The following is a 17,312-nucleotide window of genomic DNA, read 5'->3' on the forward strand; positions in this document are numbered from 1 at the left end:
GGCGTTGGCATGTTCTAACACTGTTCACAACAAGTTTCTCCATCAAGCTAAGGTTAAAAATAGCATGGGTGGGGGGAGAGACTAGTAAGAGGAAGTATCTACTATCTTCTCTAGAAGTATCAACATCCACTATTTGTACGCATCCACTCACTTTGTGAAATATAAATGGCACTGCTCAGGAGTTAAAGAGATGACCTCGTCCTTCATAAGACTTCAGCTTCCCATAACATTCTCATACAGACAATGCTCCTGGTCTGACACTAATACAGGCTTTCATGAAGAAGAAAGCCATACCTAAAAGTGAGATAGAAAGACAAACAAGCTGCTACAGTCACATTATTATCATAAAATAGTTAGGGTTGGAAAGGACCTGAAGATCATCTAGTTCCAACCCCCCTGCCGTGGGCAGGGACACCTCCCACTAAACCATGTCACCCAAGGCTCTGTCCAACCTGGCCTTGAACATCACCAGGGGTGGAGCATTCACAACTTCCCCTGGGCAGCCCATTCCAGTGCCTCACCACCCTCACAGCAAAGAACTTCTTCCTTATATCCAATCTAAACTTCCCCTGTTTAAGTTTGAACCCATCACCCCTTGTCCTATCACTACAGTCCCTAATGAAGAGTCCCTCCCCAGCATCCCTATAGGCCCCCTCCAGATACTGCAAGGCTACTATGAGGTCTCTGCGCAGCCTTCTCTTCTCCAGGCTGAACAGCCCCAACTTCCTCAGCCTGTCTTCATACAGGAGGTGCTCCAGTCCCCTGATCATCCTCGTGGCCCTTCTCTGGACTTGTTCCAACAGTTCCGTGTCCTTTTTATGTTGAGGACACCAGAACTGCACACAATACTCCAGGTGAGGTCTCATGAGAGCAGAGTAGAGGGGCAGGATCACCTCTTTTAACCTGCTGGTCACACTCCTTTTGATGCAGCCCAGGATACGGTTGGCTTTCTGGGCTGCGAGCGCACACTGCGGCTCATGTTCATTTTCTCATCGACCAGCACCCTCAAGTCCTTCTCCACAGGGCTGCTCTGAATCTCTTCTCTGCCCAACCTGCAGCTCTGCCTGGGATTGCTCCGACCCAGGTGTAGGACCTTGCACTTGGCATGGTTAAACTTTATAAGGCTGGCATCAGCCCACCTCACAAGCGTGTCGAGGTCCCTCTGGATGGCATTCCTTCCCTCCAGGGTATCATCCGAACCACACAGCTTGGTATCATCGGCAAACTTGCTGAGGACGCACTCAATCCCACTGTCCATGTCACCGACAAAGATGTTGAACAAGACCGGTCCCAACACCAATTCTTGTTTAAAATAAAAAAGCATTCTTAACTTTAGTTTGACCATCCTCTCCGTGCAGCCGGGTTCTGTGTTCATCTTCTGGACTCCTATTGCAAGACTAACCTCTCTGTAACAACAATCATTTCCTATGCCAGAGATCGCTAGCATTTAGATTCATACTTCAGCCCAGCTTTCAACTATTGTCCTCTTTTCTTTCACAAGTTTCACACATTTAGATGAAACTCACAGTGACTGCCACTGACATCATGATCTTGGTATCTTTCTTTGCTATTCTAACACCATACAGACAAGTGGTACTGAAAAACATAAGATTTTTGAGTTTATACATTCCTGAAGACAGCAAGAGGAGAAAGTAGGTCTATATTAATGTAATTCACATAAAGAGAACATAACCACTAGAGTTACTGCCTTATAACAACACAACTCAGTGAAAAACAGATACGATAGTTGCTTTTTGGGAGAAGGAGGGTTGGACTAAAGGGTCTTTTTTAATAAAGTCTTCCTGATAGCCAACATAGCATTCACAACAACTACACTGTACTTGTATTTCTCCTTAGATTTTGCAGTAAAATAATCCCAGCCAAAATACAAAGCATGGGATGTTCTAAACCCGATATGCAAAATGAGGCTATCCATCAGCTATATACACAGCAAAAGCCCTCTTCGAAGGGGCAGCAACCAGCATTGGATTTTTCATATCAAAAAATAAAGTTAGAAATCAGAAGTCTTTTGTCTAACAGCAATTCCAAAGAAGCTGGAGTAAAATAATTCTACTTGGTTTTGACAAACAAGCCATTGCCATTCTTCATTCTCAAATAACTGCAGAGTTAAGGCAAAGATTATGTAGAAAGCTGTACTTAGTCATTAATAATTTATTAATCCATGCTAGCTTTTTGTCAGTTCTCATTCAGTTGCAAAGCAATATAGACACATCCTTTCATTACACTCCCACAATGTACAGTAAACAAAAATCGCTTAGTTTGCCAAGTTATTAAGCAATCTTGTGCAAGGTTTTAAGAAATACATATTGCAATACATCAGAAGATGTAACAATAATGACAAGCATACTAAAACAAATCTGTTTTCCTCAACTGCTGTTGCACTTCATTTGCTGATTTGTTTTACTTAGCTTTCCACAGCTACACATTAATCACCTGTTTTAAGTTTATATCCAGTATCATGAAAAGAAGCCAATAAAATTGAAGATTAAGGTTGGTTCCAAATTTTAACAGTGGCTGTGATCAGCCTGTGATAAGCTTATAATGGCAACTATATATATATATATAAAAATAAATAAAAGCATGCTAAGTTACATCCTTTATTCCCCAATTTGCTTGTCCAATGACTTATTATTTTAATATACACCAAACACCAAAGAGCTTAGTATTTCCTACCTGGCCTAGGTTTACTAAGCATACGGCAATAAACTAATACTTACACATCTTCATGCACCACTAGAAATTATTCTTTCCATTCCTTCAAAGAATTTACTCCATTTTTAAAGTGGTACACATTTTTTGCTCCTTTCTGAAGAGCTCACCTTAAGTCTGAAGATGATCACTAGAAGCATTTGCTATCAACTTCCAACAATTTTTTTTTCTACTCTGTGATGAATGTTCAAAAACTTCCCTAGGCAATTTATTTCTACTGCTCCATTACCCTTGTTGGTAACCTCTTCTTAATGCCCATCTAGAAGCTTCCTTGTTCCAATTATTTTGCATTATATTCAATATGTACGGAGCAACCACGCAAGTAAAATTTTTTCTACGTTAAGAAATGTTAAGTGATGGTGTACGAAAGTCAGCCAGGCACCCCTGATAACCAAAGGGAAAAAAGCATGCCCAAACCAGCTCCTTCATCTCCTACCACCATTTGCATTTTCAAATTACTTCCCTTCCCCTTCTCCTACATGACTGAGGGAAACCTGCGTAACATTCGTGATGTGGATATACAGAAGTCAGGTTTCCTACATCTGCAAGAAGGACCCACCCACCAGAAATTTAGACCATGCTTACCACTCCTGAGGAAGCATACAACCAAGGCTGTGCTAACCCTGAGCCTGTGCTACAACTCTGCCTTCCAACTTGTGCCTGCTTGAAACCCCCTAAGTGGGTATCCTAACTTGTGTGCAGTTTACTGACTGTTTAAAGAATCTTATAGCTTTGAAAACTGTATGAACATTTATGAAATTTTCATATAGCTATTGTATGTTCTAATACAGCATCTAAGATAGTATGTACATTTTTTTCCACATCATGAGATTTATTGGTGAGAGTTGTATATAGTGTTTAAATTGTCCAGATGTTGTTCAAAGAGAACAAATCAGATCTCTGTATGATAACTTAAACTTTGGCTGTATCATCAAGCACTTTTATCCACTTCTTCCTCCTTATTAACCTATGAGGTTCAAACTAATATCCATTATTTCCAAGTTGTAAGGACAACCCAAAACTCCTTTCCATGGTTTCAGAGAATCCAGATGAGGCCTGTAATTCCTTCTGGGACCCACAGGTGAAAAAGCTGGTTGATATTTCTCAAGCTCTCCTTATGTTTAAGGGAAAACCATACCTTTTATCACTACACAGAAAACCTCTTTCATATAATGAACCAGGATAAGACAATCAGATGACTTCCACTACAGGCAGATTCAGCATGAAAATCAAACCCTTTGAGTCACGAATTACTTGCTTTATAACAATTATAGCCATGTTCAAAATGAAGAAAAAGCACAGAATTTCCTCCTTTTTGTTGTGCATATCAATCAAAAAATCATTCTGAGAAACTCGCCTATTGACAAATTCCTCTGACATTCTGGAAAGAGTCTACTATGCTGTATAAAGCACAGCAGAGCTAAACATACATAACAGAAAAACATATTAAGTTATCCAATAGCAATATTTGCTGCATTTCACATTCAATGCAAAATTAATATAGTCACTGATATATTAACTAATGAATATATTCATTTACCTCAAAATCAGAAATGGACAAGCAGCAGCCCTGACCATTACAGAGCAGATTCTTTGCTTATCAACATAATCACGGATTTCATGAGCAACAATTTCTTAAATATGTGATTTTACCATATATAAGAAATAAAATAGGTTGTTTTCTAATCTTTTCTGAAGTTTCTGAATCAAATGCTAAAGGAAAAACTCCACTTGTTCATATGAAGGACTTTTGATTCCTTATATTGGCTCATTCTATTTAGTTATGCTCAACAGAACAGTACTTTATAACTTAGATGGGAAATATGTTTGTAACTCTCATGCACTCAGCTCCTAATGCAAACAAAACCCCCTAACAAACACACGTGGCCACTAGATGGCCTCAAGACAGCAATTTTATGCAAGTTGGGCAGCTACCACTAGATGGTAGCTACATATCACGAGTACATTGCAACAGACTCATAGAATAGTTTGGGTTAGAAAGGACCTTACAGGTCATCTAGTTCCAACACCCCTGCCATGGGCAGGGGCACTTCCCATTAGACCAGGCTGCAATATACAGGTAAGCTCAGCAAAAGGTTTTATTTTATTATACTTCAACTGAATAAAATGTAATTGAAAAATGCTAACTTCACTATGTTATATTTAAAACAAAGGCAGCCTGCCCCTGCCAGCCCTCCCCCCAAAATCTTTCTACCAATACTGTACATAACAGTCACTCACAGGAGGAGGTGGGAGAGCACATCTGGAACAAGTCATTCATTCCACGCTTTTCTCACTAGACAACAGTTTCTGACACTGTTCTCCTGCACTTTAACTAAGGGAGCTTACTCTAGGCTATCTGTGATGTGCCACTTCTACTTGCAGCATTTAAACATATCCCACCATGAAAAAGCAACCCAAAAGATAGCATACTGTAAATTTCATTTTAATTCTTGCTCTCTTAATTTTACATACATCAACTTGACAAAGGCTTTTATCTCCTTATTAGAGGAGAAGATCTCCTTTATTAGAGAGACAGGAATATATCACCCATTAGTTACGATCTACCCTGGTGAAGTTAACCTCATTTTTCAATTAGTTCTGAAGTTTCCCTATGAGAAGCTACTAAAAATTAGTAGTACAGCTAAGTGCTCCGTTTTTTTGTGAACTCATACCATGAACACAAACAAGTACATTTTCTCACAGCAGGTAACACAGATCCCAATTACACATACACGTGCATAAGTATCTTACAATGTGTAAGCATTCATTTTATACATTTCATTCATAGGCAAGCAAAGTTTGCAGTAACAATTTCAGAATAATAAAAAAAATATGATCTACAAAGTATTTTGTCAAATGTATAAGAGCAGTGCTCTGCATAGTCTCAGCTAAACAGCTATTTGAAGAGAAAGTTATCAGTTTATCCAAGTAAATGCCTGCACTCTTGAAGGTGGACACAATGTTTTGCACTCATAGTTTTGGAAAACTGATTTTATGAACTTAAAACACGTTAGAGCCAACAATGCACCTGACCTCCAAGCACAGTGCTAATGCAGAACCTAAATAGGTTAAACACAAAAAGTTATAGCACATAGGGACGGTGAAAAAAGGGAAAAAGAAATGAAGCCATACCTGCCTTTGACACAAGAATATATCCACTTTCTATGCTCCAACTACACAAAGAAGTCAAACTACAGAACTCATTTGTTACCCTATACATGTATTTATGTATTTGTTACGAGAGGTAGACACATATTTTTATCCAAGGATGCAAACACCCGTTGTCCCAGTACATCATAGGCCAATATGAAAAAAAGGATTCTGCTAAAGTTCTGTAACCTGCACCTGTAACAGTTAAATAAAGAGGCTGTGAAAGACAATAAAGAAAGAAGAACTAAGGTGAGATCTATGCTGAAGGACATAAAGGAGATTTCAGTGCATCTCAATCAGCTTTCATTCTGATGAATACTTAAAAGCTACATCCCTGACACCATCCCTGGCTTCCATCCAAGTTGCCAAACACATTTATTTCAGAAAGGGAAAATATCCTCAGAAATTCGGAAGAAATACGCAATTAGCAAAACAGAAGCAGCTTCTTTCTAGAAGCAACTCATAGCAGCTAAATTTAACTTTGCTCAAGGCAGTACATAACTTACAAAACATGCACAGTGCACACACGGTACCTGAAGAAGTGTTATATGTAGTGCTGGTTGTAATCTGACATTACCAAAGACATTTTCATATGATAGTGGTTAGTTCAACCTGAAAATGGGCATGGCTGGATTTGTTCCAAATATCCACCCACAGCTACTTAATTCTCTACACTAGCACCAGCAACTTTATATGGCACATCTCTTTTTTTTTCCCCCCACTCAAAAAATCAATTGCCAGATTTCTGTGAACCAGAGTTTAACGGCTTAATTGGTAGTCCAACTAGAAGATGCAAGAAATCTCCAACTCACAGGTAACAGTGCAGCCTTGGTATGCCTCAAAACATTTATATGATTTTACTTTCTTCCCTTATCTGTGGCAGATACCACAGAAAAAAAAGTGCAATATATTTGCTAAATCTGGAACAGGAAGCATTTATATCTGTGTACAGGTAAAAAATAAATCCATTCATTACAGTACATTAATGCAATTTATCACAGCTATCTTTCACATTCCATAGAAAAAAAGGTACAATTAAGATATACCTCAGTAGGTCTGGGATACAAGATAACTTACTGAAAAATGCCAACATGAAGATGCCATCATTGCCCACTCTAAGCTGATCTGCATCACTGAAATCATCCCGCGGTGGATACTCTTCTTCCTGGATTTACAGGTTAGTGATAATTTAGTGAAAAGTTTATTTTAGAATAACTATCTGTAGGATTAAAGTATTAATTATGTTTCTAAAGCTAAAAGAAGAAAATTGACATTTCTGTAACACATCCACATCAAGAAAGTTTAAAGGAAAAATAATTCGTATTGATAAAACAAGTCTTATTTGTTGTTTATCAGAGCCAAATTTTTCTGTATATGTTTCTGTAGAAGATATGTACATATTGCCTATTCATTTTCAAATTAAGCTAGAAATTATTTCATATGAGCACTTTGACAATCAAAACCAAAAGAAACCTCTTCTTACTGTAGCTATCTTTACATGCAGCCAAACTATTTTTTTTTTTTTTAAGTTACTGCATAGGAAGTTTTATTTTTTTCCTGCCAGAAAAGTCTTTTAATGTTTCCCAAAATACAGAGTAAGGTTAGTATCTTAAAATAAACTGCTGATGCAACAGCGCTGCACCAAACAATTTGACTATCCTGTAACACACACACACACACACAAAAAAAAAAAAAAAGGCAAAAAAAAAGAAAACCGCTAGGGACACTAGAGGGCGCGAAAAGATTGAAAGCATTTAAAAGTCTTCTAAAGTACAGTGCGCTTTTTGAGTTAAGGTCAAACAAAAGCAAACAAAGATGTCAGCCAAAACGATCCAGAGATTTCACCCATCATGTCAAAATACTAGATCTTAAAATACTGACAGTATGAGGGGTTTATCCTTCTCAGTACTTGTTTTTTCAAAAGAACTTGGCAGATCTTAGGTATGCAGTTACATGCATAACTATAGATTGCTGCAACTGCAAACTGGCAAATGTAAAGGTTTTCATAATGACAGCACCTACTAAAGAGAGCTTGATGGAAACTGTAAAACCAGTGAAACACGCCATCTTTATGCTTAAATGAAGAACATCAAAACAATGTAGGACGATACAAATTAAGTAATACTGTCAGTAGCAGCAGTAATCTGGTCTTTAAAAAAGAAACCCAAAAAACAACAAAACAAACCTTGAGTAACATTCCTGAGTAACATTCTTTTCCCGTTTTTCTCCAATAAATCATAATGTATGAGAATTAAGAGAAGAAATGTCATATTAATAAAAATCAAATCAAGGGAAATCAGTTCACGTGAGATTTATCTAGTTATTTTACCCATCACAAACAATTACTACTGAAATGATGTAATTCTGATTTTAACACATTATTTAGTCACTATGGCAAATGTTATCATAGAATCATAGAATGGTTATGGTTGGAAAGAACCGTAAGATCACCTAGCTTCAACCCCCCTGCCATGGGCAGAGACGCCCTGTATATTAAGCTCGTAACTAAATGGGCATTAAACAGTCACAGTGATCTAAAGCTCTGTCATATAACTGACATGTTCACCTTTGTCAACACAGCAAAATAATTTACCAGGGTATAGCAATTATGCTAGAACGAGCTATACCAACTCAAGGCAGCCAACTTTGTAACATGCCGTGAAATTCCAGCTGTGCTTTTACTTCAGACTAATTAGCCAAGACTCTGTACTGGATAACTTACTTTAAAAATACTGCTATTAACATACACAATTCCAAGGAAAGCACAAAAAGCTAGCTGAACAACAATCTTGAGGGGCTATAATTCAACTCCACATAATTCCAGATCTCCCAAAACGGTCATCTTAAGTCACTATGAAAGCATTAGTTTATTTAATCAAACGCTGCTGCAGCTACAAGCCGGGGTGCAGGAAGAGGGGGCAGAAGAAAAGGGGGAGCTGAATATGCATTAAACAAAAAGCTGCATTTTAATGTGCTTATCTCTAAAATACGTCACAAACATTCCTTTTTCAAGTCAGGACAACAACAAAAAAATACTGAATTTCAACTTCAGAAGGTCTGTGAAAACCCATAACTCCATTTAAAATTATTTTTGGATTTTTTTTTTAATTGCTAACTACTGAACTGTTCATACTGGCATTTCAAAACCAATTAGTGAACTATGCTCTATGCAAAATGTTGCTTCAGAAAATTTTGCTTAACTACAGTAACAAGTTTAGCAGGTTTCTCTATATGCACAGGTTTCTTTAAGGCTCACACATGTGAGGAATACAGGTCAATGTACATCCCACAGACATGAGAGCAGACATTTGCAAGTAGGCACTAGTGTAGTAAGTGTGAGCAAGTTGTTATTTATCACAGTCCACGTCAAAAGGAAATTGTATTAAACTGAGTTCTATTTACTGTCTCCAAAAACTGGCATATGAAAAGTATCATAAATTGTTTCCTGTGCTTAAATCCCGTTCAACCTCTATCTATATGATTTAGTATTATATAGTTTTATGATCAGTCCTTGTAGATTGAAGACACTAACTGGCCACTGCTCAAGCGCCTCTAATATTGCCTGTCTTTCACAGTGCTCTCATATGATCTAGCTGGTGTCAACTGCCCCAGTCTTTCTTCAAAACATAACTGTTTGCCACCATTCATAGAGGAAAATAGACAGTGAAGAATGACTGCCCTCTCTGCTGATGCTCAGAACTAAGTGTAATTCCATAGTAATAATTTTATTAGGGATATTTTTATCAATAAGAATAATTATATCTTTATATTTCTTTTTAATTAGAAGAATGTCATATAACAAAACACAAATTCATAAAATACATGATATTGTTTCAGTACATATTGATTTTTGACAAATTTAGCCAGGTTAAGGATCATAGACAGTATTTCTTATTTGCTAAATATGCTGAGATCTGTATAAAAAGAAAACTTGCTGTTTCTATGACCAGAGAAAGATCGAAACATGAAAATACATTATCAACATAAATGGCATGTCACACAGAGTAACTGCTCTAAGGAAAAGAACATCAAATGATACACATCATCTCCTGAAGTTACACCTATTAACTCTTCTGAAACTATAGTGCTCTCCCTGTAGTATTCTGAAAAAAAGAGGACTCTCTTTTCCCTCAAATGCTTTTTAACTTCTTTCAAATTGAAACCTAGCATGGTGTACAGTGAGACAAAACTATTTTTAATTAAGTAAAGAACCCAAGTTTTCAGGAACCCCTGGGATAACTAGACTGACATAACTCTTTTCAATGGAGTGGATTTACAGAGAAAAACTTGTGAGGAAAGGGTCAAATTACTCAATAAACCCCATTCAGCATACAAAACAATATAGATTTAATAGTGGTGGGGGAAAGGCACAATGAAACCCAGAAGCATTTGTTTGCCAGCAGAAAAATTCATAGTTAAGTCTAAACTAGAGAGAACTATACCATACCTCTGGACGACTGAGGAATCAAACAGACTCCTAGACTCCCTAAACTGGGCGTGCTAAGCATGTAAAAACAGAGAAACATAAGACAAATGCAACTGAAAAGCATTAAGTAAAAGCCATCCATTGAAACATACAAACAAGTCCTTTAACTGTTAGCAATACTTTTGCCCATGTTAACTGACCTTTCATAATTGACCTTGAGAATTTGAAGGAAAACACCGAAAGCCAAGGTAACTAACTGATGACATAAGACTGCTACAATTTCTTTGATGCACCGAGCTATCTGGGAGCATTTGAAATAAATGCTTATATACAATCTATTCTTGTAAGACAAGCTACACAAAGAACTACAAAAACAAGTACTAGAAGTTTTGGTAAATGTTAAGTTTAGATTGTTCATAAAATCTGTAATATAGGGCTTATGATGAAGAGATATCTTTAATATGATCACATTGATGCTTTTTAAGATCCCTACTTGATCCAAGAGGAAAAAAAAAAAAGAATGCTGTTTATTAAACATCTGCCTTTTTATATCATTTTCCTCTCTTTTGCTCAATGAGGTTTTTGCCTTCTTTACTGCACACTTTGGATTATACCATGAAACAATTATCAGCTTCATGTATTACTCAAGGTAACATAAGGACAATTAACCTTTTCCAGCTGTTCACATTATTGTAGTGAAGAGGTAAGCACAGCAGAGTTCACATTCTTAAGAGCAATGGTTTCAAGAGGCTGAAAATAAAAACTCAAAATATTATAAACTTTATGTTTTGCAATGTAGATAACATACAAGTCAGATACTGCCTGCAGCTGTCACTGCTTGTGATCTTCATGACAATGAAAGTGAGAAAACAATCAACTGCATACCAGTAGGGCAAAGTTTAAGTCACTTAACTGCTCCTCCACAGGTATTCAGAGCTAAGGATCAAAATTCTTCTGCTCAAGATGGCAAAACACCACTCTAACCATAATATGACCCTTTTTTTAATCCAGTCATCTGCCAGATGAAGACAGTCTTATTATACACAGCCTTAATCCACCCTAGTGGATTCCTCCATCAGAGGAATTAAATAAGGCAGAGATTTTATGGCAGCATCATGTAGTACGGTAATTAAAATGGCATTAATTAAAACTATGTTGGCACATAATTTTAATATAATTTATGAAACTGGAACTCAACTTCAGCGTTTCTTTTTTCCCAAATCTCAGCTTTGCAACCTTAACTACAATTCTATTTCTTTACTACAATTTCTGTGTGTGCATCCATGCGCTTAAAAAAAAACAACACAAAAAACAACAGCAACAACAACAACAAAAAAAAAAATGCACAGAAGCAAACTGAGCAGAAACTCTCTCAAACTTGAGATCTTTAGCTGCCAGCCGGATGTGGCTGTTTGGTACACTGAGTGGACTTTTGATACTAACTTAGTACTGCCGTAAGTCTGTAACTTCTTAGCCAACCTCTGCTTTGGGGGAATGATGGTGTGTTCCTACTGATTTTTCTCAAGTGAGCAAAATCCCTGTGGTGTCAGCACCTAGCACTTGGATGTCAAGTTCTACCACGTTTTGGAAAAGCAGATCATAAAAAAGTTTATTTCTCACTTTGTCACCATATTCAACTCTCTTAACTCCACATTCCCCTCCTTCCCTAAATCTCTTTTCTCACATACCAGTTTCCCAGCAAGTAACCCATTTTGTCCCCACTTGGGTTTCTTTCTCCACCAGTCGCAGTCCCCTCTCTCCCGCTTCCCATTTAAATCTCTATGCACTCCCTTCATAACATTGCTCTCCGTTCACCTTTGTCTTTTCTTATTTTGACTTACACCCATCCTCTCTGACCTCTGCATTCACTTTGAGCCAGTTGCCTTCTTGCACAACCAAACCCAGATTGTCGTCCCACAACACAAACTGTAGAGGTTCAGAGTTACTGTCCTTTTTTGGTTTGTTTTGTTTTTTTTTCAAATTGTCCTTGATTTTGGTTTTCCCCACAAAATTCAGGTCAAGGAAGACTGCTTGCATGTCTGAGACTTCCATCTCATAGGGTTCTAGATGCACAAAGTTTAAAGCAACAAGAATCTTGCGAGGGAGTTGCACATGACCTGTCTGAAGCATCACAGGACTGGTAATGGTGCCCTTGAAGTTAAGGTTTAGGTTGCTATGTTCCAAGTAAGTTTCAAGGTTTATCATTTCAGGTTAAATGTTCCATTCAGACCAGCATTTCAGCAGAGTTTTTTATATGATAAGCAGTAAAGACAGACTACACAGAACCCATGCTCCTATTAAAACAGTTAAAAGGTTACATTTGGATATCATCACCTCATAGCAGAAACTTGGCAAGTAACCATTTAAATGTCTCTGGTTCCCTACTGCATTCAGTAAACACATTTGCCTTCACTGACGATGATACACAAATCCAATTTAACTTTAGCTGTGCATACCTTACAGTGACTGCTGGGCACTGTGATTACTGCACAGCAGCCAAGGAAGGAACAGCCTCCCACTGAGTGAGCAGAATTTTTTTCCACAGTCACAAGCACACTGTAATCAATAAGATTTTAAATGCATCTCAAATGCAGTCACATTTGATCTCAAGGTGGAGAATTTTAGTGAAAGCACTGGATGCCTAATTTGGGTGTAGTACATTATATCCAGTACTACCAAACAGCAGGATTTCCACATTCCAAAACTTGGGAGAAAAAAGGGAAGAACTTTGCCTACAAAGCTAATGTTTGCCACTAACTGCAATATCGATTTCCTATTTTGAAAACTGTATTCTTTATAATGTTCATTCTTATAAAACTATAAACACTGAATATATACCTATTACTTAATTTAGTGTTTAGTGTAATTCATAGCATGTGGGGGGGAGGGTGTTGGTTTTTTTAAGTACTTGGAACATTTCTCTGAACTTCAGTGTCAATGCCTTTATGGATCCTTTTAAGAAGATCTACATTATCTGGGGCTTTGCCCCTCCCAGACTGTTATACTTCTCCTTCCTTTCTAATTCAGGGTGGTTTTGGTTTGTGGAGGGATTTTTTTGTTTTTGTTTGTTTAGTTTTTGGCTTTTTTTTTTTTTTAACATCTGAAACCCGAAATATGAGCAATAAGTCAACAAAGTAACATTAGCAATGACTACTTAAAAGATGACGAAATACTGGACAAACTATTAAAACGAGGGAAAAAATTGGCTTTTAAAGCTGTTTAGACACCAGGTATGCTTCAGAAAGGAGTGAAACTATACACTTTTCATAACACTTTACAACTAATTTGCACTATCTATACAAAACTTAAGCATCCAAAACATTTAAATCACCAGCCAACTATTATTTTAATAAATAGGTTATTTGTTAGAAATAGATTAGCCTAACGTTTCACAAAACTGAAATAAAGCAGAACTTTATCACTTACTCGCTGGGCAACTTCTGCTGCAGCAGCAGCCATTGCTGCAGCTTTGGCCTTCTCTGCTTCATCGTAAGTAGGAAGAGAGGTAGCTACACTGTATGGAGGTGGTACAGGATAAAATTCATTGTGTGTTTCTGTTCAAAATAAAGAAGTAATGCATTTTTAAGCCAGAAAGATGTCAAGAATATTAAATTTTATATGCCCATAATTACTGAGCTTTAACAAATTTTTCAACAGAGGCTGAAATTGAGATTTGTATTTCAAGTTACTGTAAATTAAAAAAAAAAAAAACAAATTTTAATGAAATAAAATAGTGAATGGTTTTATGGTGCTTTTAGTTGCTAGGTTAAGGCAGAAACCTTAACCTAGATGCTGGAAGGAGCCAACAAATTTATGGAAAAAAGAATTCATATTATCTGAGTTACATCCCTAGGCATTCCAACTGACGGCTTTTTACCAAATCATATAAAAGACATGCACAGAAATATCCTAGAAAATGCTTTCAATTGTCAACATCAACTAGTTACTTAAGTCCAGTAATAATCATGCTGTATAAAAATGGCTTTGTTAGTAACTCCAGTTCTGTGAAAAACCAGTTTTTCCAAGATTTCAATTTCACCACACTCTTTTAGAAAAGCTCCTTTTATCAAAATGGACCACAGAATTCATTCTTATATATTGAAATAGGAGAACATCATCACAGAGAATAGAATTATTAACAAAATATAAAAACTATTTAAAATACACCTTGAGCTTTCTCCTACAACTAGCAGTAGTCTGTAACAAGACTGCTTACATGATAAAGATATGTCAGCAGAGGTCATTTCGTAAAAGATTTGTCAGCACACCAACACAAGAACATTATATATAGAAATAGTTCTGCATAGCTATGCTTTAAAGTTGCAAACACTGTCTCAAAGAACAGGGGTAGGAAATTGCTTCTTTCATCAACATGAAAAAAATTACGTTGACGATTACTTCTAAAATATTTATCTGGCACATGGGAGAGGCAAATTTAAGCAATTTTCCTGAACAGGGACTTTGATGTTGCGTGCTGTAAAGTCTCAACCTCATGACAAAGGAAGCGGTGAATAAATGGAGAAAAACTCCTGTTACTCATTTTCCACAAGAAGTTTTATCAAGAACCTTTAAAGCAAAATGAATCTTTTCATTGCAATATTTTCAACAACCGATGGCACGCACTTAGAAAGTTTGAGTTTTGACAATTCAGTGCTTTGCTGGTTTGGGGGTTTGCTGGTAATTGCTACTGAGGTCTAATAATGGACCACTAATCAAAGATGTAGATTAAATGTGGAACTGAACTACTCGCAGACTTAAATAAAACCTATTACATTAATTAATGAACATCCATTTAGCCTACTAATTTGGAACAATCACCGTAATTTAGTAGTGTGCTTCTTTTGAAATAACCAGACAAAGGACTGTGCATGAAAGCAGAGCTTTTTGCTGCAACTGTGTGAATATAGGGAAAAAAAGAAAACACCCCACCAAAAACCATACCGCAGCATCACACCACTTTGAACCAAGCTCTGATTCATACACACTCCTCCCTGACAAGCTGCTATGTAAAAAAATACCTGAGGTTGCAGCTGCTTCTACAGCTATGCTACAGTACGGTGGAGGGGAAGTATCTGCTTCAGATAAGGCTGCTGTCTGGGGTGTCTGCACAGTCTCTGTTGTAGACGTGGAGGGCTGCTCAGCTGCTGAAGGCTCTGGGGGGTCATCCTCATTGTGGAGCTTAGAAGAAAAACACACAAATTTCAGACATATTCAGGGAATACTTTCCATGACAACCCAGTATGTGCAGAAACATCTTCAAAAGGGGAGAAGCTTACTCTTCAAAAAACAAACATTTACAAAACAGCAGGTGACTACTTTAAGTAGCCCAGTTAAATCCCTTTAAGTAAACAACTTAAGATTATCTTAACTTTCCCACCTCCCTTCCCACTTCCACCCCCAACTAAATATCTTCTCACCAGTGATTTCAGTGTCTTCAAAATTTGGGGGGCTTAACGTTTACTACATGGAAAAAATGCTGCCTATAAAATACTTTCTATTATGTTAGTATTTTAACACCCCTGCATTTTTTTCTAAAATATGTTCATAAAATGTGTATTGATGTTGCCTGCTGTTAAGTCTCCAACACCCCAAAGAAAAGGCACAACCTCATGACAAAGGAAGCAGTGAATAAATGGAGAAAAAAGAAAAGACTCCTGTTACGCATTTGCCACAAGAAGTTTTATCAAGAACCTTTAAAGCAAAATGAATAACAAAATATTAAGGATAACAGCAACAATTACATGCATAGAAAACATTGAAATAGTAGTCAGGAAAACTAAAAAGACAGTACAAGAAAACAGAAAATGCTTCAAAAGAAGTTAGCAATAGGACAACTTTATGTAATTTTTATATGGCTTCTACGACACTCTCCTCTTTAAGTGTGTCAAATTAGACTGAGTAATAAAGCTACTTGCTAAAGAATTTTTTGTCTTTTTCAGGACTCCCTCCAAGCACAGTATTCAAAGAGCTACAGTTTAAAGATTAAAGGGTTTATCTCTAAACTACGCATATATGCATACACATACGTAAGCATATATATACGCAGAAGCACAATGCACACACATACATTATTAAGAAGATGTCACCTTCAGTGGAACTGATAGGGGCTATTGAGGAGTTCTGGGTACTGAGCAATCAGGTCATGCAACGGCTAATCAATTTCCAGAAGAAATAGTGACACGAGAAATACGTATAGCCATTTAGAGCAGTTAAGACCAAAGAACACAAAACCACTTCAAAATAACCTAATATATTTAGGGACACAGAAAGCAAGTGAAAATACAAAACACTAGAAAGGTTGAGCAGGTCAGAAAAACAACTTCAGAGCTATCAATGTTATGGTTCTAAATTAAGTACAATCACACACAAGAAAATATCTAGCATTGCAATGGATATGGCCAAAATCAAACCACTTTCAAATAAAACGGTCAACTGAGTAGCAAAGAGACAGCAGAACATTGCTGCTGTACTTGTACACTAATGGCTGGTAAACCCACCCTCATTTCGGATGTGTGGGTTGCTTTGGCAAACCCACCACAGTGATCTGGTCTGTGAGTATGGGAAGTAAAGCCTAGTTAGTGGATTTCTGTCTGTTAACTCCATTCTTCCTCTCCTTCTGCCCTCCACTTCAATCCTGTCTTTTACTGTACAGACCTTTTGAAAATTCTGAAAGGCATCAAGGTTATCCTAACGCAGCAAGTTAAAAATGTGGCTTCTTACAGAATATCCCATTGTAAAGATCACAAGAAATGGATTAAGCAGCTTTATTGTTTACAGTTGGAATTAACACACAGGTAGTTCCATTAATATACACCAGCTTAACAGTTCTCACTCAAGTGCCCTGTTCTCTCCTAAAGGTCCAAACCAAAACAACAAAACCCCACAACCACAGCAAAACTTGCCCGGAAAACTGGAAATTGTGCCTGTGCCAGCAAGGCAGACAGCAGTGGTTACATCCTTTTGTCTTATCACAACTCGGCCTTGTCTTCACAGGGCACTGACT

General features: G+C 37.2%; 1 protein-coding gene across 1 annotated transcript in view; it reads right to left on the minus strand.

Moving 5' to 3' along the window:
* The window catches only part of NDFIP2 (Nedd4 family interacting protein 2), a 47,534-nt gene that overhangs the window by 13,004 nt on the left and 17,218 nt on the right, over window positions 1-17,312 (minus strand). The window contains exons 2-4 of the mRNA XM_061445235.1: window positions 15,328-15,487; window positions 13,736-13,863; window positions 6,961-7,048 (exon numbers count right to left, since the gene is read on the minus strand). Coding sequence (XP_061301219.1) covers window positions 6,961-7,048; window positions 13,736-13,863; window positions 15,328-15,487 — 376 coding nt within the window. The remainder of the gene's footprint in view (window positions 1-6,960; window positions 7,049-13,735; window positions 13,864-15,327; window positions 15,488-17,312) is intronic.

The sequence above is a fragment of the Pezoporus flaviventris genome, unplaced genomic scaffold (genome assembly GCF_033815535.1).
Source record: "Pezoporus flaviventris isolate CSIRO_AGI_PZ_B2104156 unplaced genomic scaffold, CSIRO_AGI_Pfla_v1 ptg000003l, whole genome shotgun sequence".
Lineage (NCBI taxonomy): Eukaryota > Metazoa > Chordata > Aves > Psittaciformes > Psittacidae > Pezoporus > Pezoporus flaviventris.